The 6279-nt window shown below is 29.0% G+C and overlaps 1 protein-coding gene across 1 annotated transcript; it reads right to left on the bottom strand.

The window, feature by feature from the left end:
- Positions 1-723: 723 nt before the first annotated feature.
- On the bottom strand, positions 724-3539 carry LOC105252412 (methyl farnesoate epoxidase). The gene is made up of 8 exons (XM_011259761.3): positions 3348-3539; positions 2834-3128; positions 2258-2446; positions 2005-2191; positions 1831-1942; positions 1349-1529; positions 1015-1274; positions 724-927 (listed from the first exon to the last, which is right to left on the bottom strand). Exons 1-8 carry the CDS (start codon positions 3430-3432, stop codon positions 734-736), a joined length of 1503 nt encoding a protein of 500 aa, XP_011258063.1. The 5' UTR covers positions 3433-3539; the 3' UTR covers positions 724-733.
- Between the last annotated feature and the right edge of the window lie 2740 nt (positions 3540-6279).

Below are 6279 nucleotides of genomic sequence, written 5' to 3' on the forward strand. Positions count from 1 at the left end.
AATAATTTTCAGTTTGAATTTTGGATCACAATACGCTCAATCATTCTTCGAGGTAAATAATTTCTGAAACAATTTGCTTGATATGTGATTCAAAATATAAAAAAATTACAAATTACACATTAAATTACAAAAATAATTGAAATGCATAGTTATTTCGATGTTGTAAGACAATGCTGATTTAAAAGATTTTTATTTTGACTCTGTCTTGTCTTCCATTATTTATCTTCACACTGTCACAGTAAATAAAAATATGCGAAATGATTTATAGATTATGTAATTGATCATTTTAAATGCCAAGGGTACAAATTATGGCCAACGATAAAAATGAATAACGTTCCTTTGAATATATGATGGAACGTAGAAAAAGACTTCTTCTAAGTAGTTTTCTTCTGTGAATAGAAAATGTGTTGACTGTATATCAAATGTGTAAATAGAGTCTTCTAACATTACTTGGAATAGAGAAACTTGTATTTAAGAATGAAATATAAATTACCGCTATTGCAAAAATGTGATGATTAATCTTTGAAAAGTTTTCTCTCCTTTTCTTTCTTCATTAATTCCATTTTATAAATTACTCACGTTTTCACAAGAAATTATGAAATTATTATGAAATTATTCTTATAATTATTTATTCAATATTCATGATATGTACAGATTTTATTATAATACTATATATGTGTATATATAATAATAATAATAATAATAATTATTATTATTATTATTATCATATATATTAACCAAGTAGACATTTTCTTTTGATAGCATTGACACATATATCAGGTGGTGCAATTGTAAAGCCGTCGATACCGTCTAAAATAGGATTAGAATGTTCCGGAGATAACGTGAACTGAAATTTCTGCAGCAAACACGCAGTGAACAGAAATAGACTTTTTCTCGCCAAAGTCTCGCCCAAACACTTTCTACGACCTGTTTTATCGTTAATTTTATTACAATCTTTCTCATATATATATTTTATCTGTGTTACGAAGAATATGTATGTATTTTCTTTTATACCTAAGCCGAATGATATTAACCAGGGATCCTCGACGTATTCTCCTCTATCGTTAATAAATCTTTCAGGCCGAAATTCTTTTGGATCGCCCCAATGTTTCTCGTCCATATGAACGCTTCTTAAATTAGCCAATAAGGTATAGTTCTTCTTTATTTCGTAGCCGAGTAGAATAGCATCGGTCATTGCTCGATGAGGAATCGAAGTAGGGCCGACGTTCGCTAGTCTTAATACCTCCGCTATCGTTGCATTCAAATATGGCAGTCTGAAAATTTTTGCATGCAATAATTTGCGAATAAACGATAATATATTGAACAATATCATTAAACACGTGCATACCGATTTTTATACGTTATACAAGGTAAAACTTCCTTGCCCAGCACTCTGTCAATTTCTTCGTGCACTTTTTCTTGCACATCCTGCCTCACTGCGAGATACGTTATTATAAAGCCAATTGTGTTGTTCGTTGTTTCTACACCGGCGCTAAAGAGGTCTTTCACAACGTTAATTATTTGCTCCTCTGTAAATAAGAATATAATAAGAAAATTCTACAATGAATAGTGTTTTATTTGCATTATTCGCACATTACTTGCGCAATTTTTATCTGTAGAATTTAATAGATATAAATGTAGGATTCATTATAATATCATTAAAATAAGCTATTTTCTTAAATAATATTTTTTTAATTTGATATTATGCTATTGTTTTTATTTATATATGTAATGACTTTTATAACATGCAAGAAATTTAACAAATATTGAAATTTGTGTCTTAATAATATGGGAATTTTTTTATTCAATTATCGTTGAAATATTTTATACCATCGAAGCACGATATATTCGAGCTTGATTGCTCCATTTCCGCTAGGTAAACATCGATAAAGTCTCTAAATTCGCCCTGCGTTCTAGTTTGTTTATGCCTCGCTATTTCGCTCTGAAATAAGACATCTTGTATGGATAGAAAAGTAATATCGTTAAAAAAAGCTATATCATTACTCTGAAAAATTGTGACATTCTTGTTAGTCTCTGATTTAGTACAGTAAATCCTGTAACATTTGGGATGATGTATCTTAAAAGAGGCAAATAGTTCAATATGCCGCCAGAGACATTGCTATTTCGGATAAGATCGTTTAATATCGATAAGATTTCTTTTAATTTTGGATTTTCCTCGTCCAAATCGAATCTGCGATCGATATGCTCCAATTATTTTTGAATTTAATTTAATTGCATGTAACGTCAAATATCATACCTCGATCCAGCGACCAATGTCCATAAACTATTAAGGACTGCTATAGAGGTAAGATTGTGTAAATTTGTAATGGGTCCCAATTTAGCCAGTGATTCTATTATGCTGGTTAAGGAAACTGCATCATTCAATATTATATCTTCCATCGCCATTTTTCCAAATCCAAATTCTTTTAATGTTTTCAAAACAAATCTGAACAACAAGTTATAATTTGATCTAATTTTTAAAATTTTATACAAAGCAAAGAATGATTTATATAACAATATTTCAAAAATATATCTTTACGTATTTTTTAAAATATTTTATTAAAAATATTAAAAAATTATTACGAATTATCGTATTAAAAAATTATATAAGAATTATCGTCGCATAATTTAAATTATATGTAATTATAAAATGATATGTAATTAAAAAAGAAGATCCTTAAAGGAGAATTTTTATTATATAGCAAAAGATTGATATTAATATAGATATTACAAAAAGGCACAAAAAGATACAGTTATTTTCATATATTTATTAAATTAAATTACATAATTTATATTTTTATAAAAATAATAATTGTATACAAAAAAAGTATACCTTCTTTGATCTCGCCAGACATCGCCATCAGTAAATAGTATACCTCTTCGTTCACCTCCTGATCGATGTTTATATAGAAATCCATGGGGTCTACCGTCGAACTCTGGTCGACCTAACATTTCAATCACAGCATCTCTACCGGAAACAACAATCAGCGATTGTATGCCGAGTTTTAAGCCTACGATGGGTCCATAAGTGTCGGCCAGACGACACCAAGCATGAGAATAAAATTTTGTCTCCTCGACCAGACGTTTCACGTCAAATATGTTTCCTATGATCGGAAGACCCCGGGGCCCTTGAAAACATTTCGCAAATATAAACATTTCGTTTTATATATTTATGTAAATTTTACGTCGATATAAAATATTATATCGGGCGAATCAAATTGGAAAGACATCAAAGAAAATAGAAACATTATTTTAAATAATGAAAGTATTTCTACCATCTATTACTTGTAAATCCTTTGCGATGAAAATGTTATTATTTGGTGAATTTAATTGGTAATTTCATTTACCTGGAGGAAACTTTGATGATCGTCGCCAGTCTTGCAGGATTTTTATCGTAAATATTATTATCAGACAAATTATCACAAACCACATTGTTCCTCTATTATTTATCAGCAATAGAATTAAAAAATGAGTCCATATAAGATCTTTTTATATTTTAAAGGAAAATTAAAAAAAAATTAATCAGGCATATATTATCAGATGAATAAATAAATCTCACATACGATGAACATATTAATCGACTGTATTTTATTGCGCATGAAATTGTCGTTACCATAACTAGCACCAAGCGGAACTGCATAGATCTCGCGGAAATTCCTTTTTATGAAGAAAATTTCCTTTCACTAGCATGTTAGCTAAGAGAGTTTTAGGCTCAAGGTTTTACCTGTAAATTTGAATAACTTATCGTTTGCAGGTGTACAGTTTTTGCACTAATCTCGACACCGAGTTTCATATCTTATTACGTATAATCAGGTATTTTTCGATAGCTTGGCATGATTAAAATATTATGCAACGCTTTTTAAACGAGCATCTATGGTTATTAACATTTTCGTGGTTTTTGCCAAAACATTTTATTATTTCATACATGAATGAATTGCTTATTGTGCATTTATTTAAAATCGACTCGATTAATTTTTATAGTGATTGCATTATATATAATTCTGATTATATATTATTCTACAAAACGGTGCGAAGCTGATTACAGATATGAAAAAAGTTTTCCAAGCTGTGTTATAAGAAAAATTAAATATAAAATAAAGTATATTATACGATGTCACATATTGGATTGTTGCTAATATCGACGATTATAGCAGTGCAAGGTGATCACAAAGAAGTTATAAACGGCAGATGTGAGAATCATAAAATACAATTTCTAATCAAATGCACGCACATTAAAGCGCTCTGATTTCGGCGAGTACTCGGGCAATGCTTTGTGCAATAGCGTTTATGATTCGGTGCTCGACTCTTGCACGATCTTTTTTCATTCCTCTTCTTCTATTCTTCGACTCGCGTTGATATCCGTCTCCCGTCGATTTCTTCCATCTAATGTGCCACGTCAAATCGAGAACGCTCGAGCGAACCGATCGCGACATAACGATCAGCTCGAGCCATTTAAAATCGTCGAGTTAATTCAACTGCGATTATTCAATTGAATTGCCGAATCGTATTCGTACTATCCGGGTTGTTGACACTTATATCTATTGGCAGTTTGTTACTAAACTTATTAATAAATTATATCCTTTTTTTTAATTTTGTACTAACGTTGGCTTGACGTTTATACATTAGAAATAATTGTAATATCAATCAGATACATTAGATAACGAGATAAAAAATAAAGGATTTTTTTTATCTAATAATATATTTTTTATCTCTTTATAAAAGTTTTTTATTGCTTTAATTACTGAAATAAAATTTATTTTTTCACACATTTTTTCATATATAATAATTTCCACAAAGGTTTAAACATTTTTCAAAAAATGTAAATACAGAAAGAATTGATTTTTATTTGCCAATCTTTAAAGAGCGTACTTGTTTAATTTTGTTGTCATAGGGAAATGTATTACAAGACGAAACGACTTTGTAAAATCGGAAACGATGGCATCAGCGGAGCGTTTAAATTACAACACTCATGTACGAGGAACTATAAATTATTGCATCTTGGCGTGAATAGCAATAAAACGTCCAGCGAGAGACAAAGAAAATTGTACAATGCAATTTGACATTACTTCTATCAGTACACAATAGGTGACCGCGAAGTCGCATAACATACGTTTAACGAGTGATTGTGTCGTCATGACTTATGGATAGCAATGTGAAAAAAAGAAGGAACAAACACTAATAATCATTGGAAGAAAAGTATTCTTGATTTTCCCACACGCAAATATTAATTGATGTTATTTGCTGAACGACTTTATGTTCTATCAAATAAAAATTGATTTCATCAGTAAATGATTTATTTTTTCTTGTTAGAGATTTTTTAAATATTTTTGCAATGCAAAAAATATTTTCTTAAAAAATTTTTTGTATAAAATAGACATAATTATAGAAGAAACAGTTAAACTTTATAAGGTATAATTAAATGTTATTTAGATTGAGTTTATTCTTTTCATAATCCAAAGACGCAAGAACTGCAATTAATTAAAATTGCAATTTATTAAATGTCACCAGCAAATTGTTCTTCTTGTCAGAGACGAACAAAGCGACAGAGTTTTATTGTGCATAACGAACGAAGACTTTTAAATTAAATGTTTCATGGTCAATTATCGATTGCCTGTTAAACTAAAATGGGTGTATAACCAGATGTAGAATCTTCGTCATAAACCAAAAGAAATCATACGCGATATATGCCTCTATATAATTTATATAATCTAATTTATATAATCTCTCTTTAAATTTTATATATTATCTGTAAAATAAAAAAAAGGGTTTTTATACATAATGTATATCATAATAATGTAAAATTTTGATTTAATTTTTAATAATAATATAAATCTTGTGTTTGAATAAAAATTCGAAAATATAAGTACTTGTTTATAAAATATTATTGCGTGAGAGGTATAAAAATAATAGATAGAGAGTTTTTTCATTTTTATTAATTATATTCGAAAATTTTATTAGCAAATTTAAAATTGTTTATTTATAAAAATTAAATTTTATTAAGTATTTGATTAGTTTAAACACGCAAAATGCTTGTCGTTACTTCATCATTTAAAGTCTTTTGATGAAGTAATTATTTTTGCGATGGCAAATAATTTTTACTTAGGATGCTTTGGCGGTAAGATAAATTTTAACTGATCAATCGATCGTCGGCACGAGGTAAAGAACATATTGGAAACAATATCAAGAAGAAAGAAACGAGATGTTACCATTGCTGATAACAACTCTGGAAGATTTAGTTGAATCGGACGCTTAAAATTGGAGCGGGATTGGTAGGACAAT

This window comes from Camponotus floridanus, unplaced genomic scaffold (genome assembly GCF_003227725.1).
Source record: "Camponotus floridanus strain SB8 unplaced genomic scaffold, Cflo_v7.5 scaffold31, whole genome shotgun sequence".
Lineage (NCBI taxonomy): Eukaryota > Metazoa > Arthropoda > Insecta > Hymenoptera > Formicidae > Camponotus > Camponotus floridanus.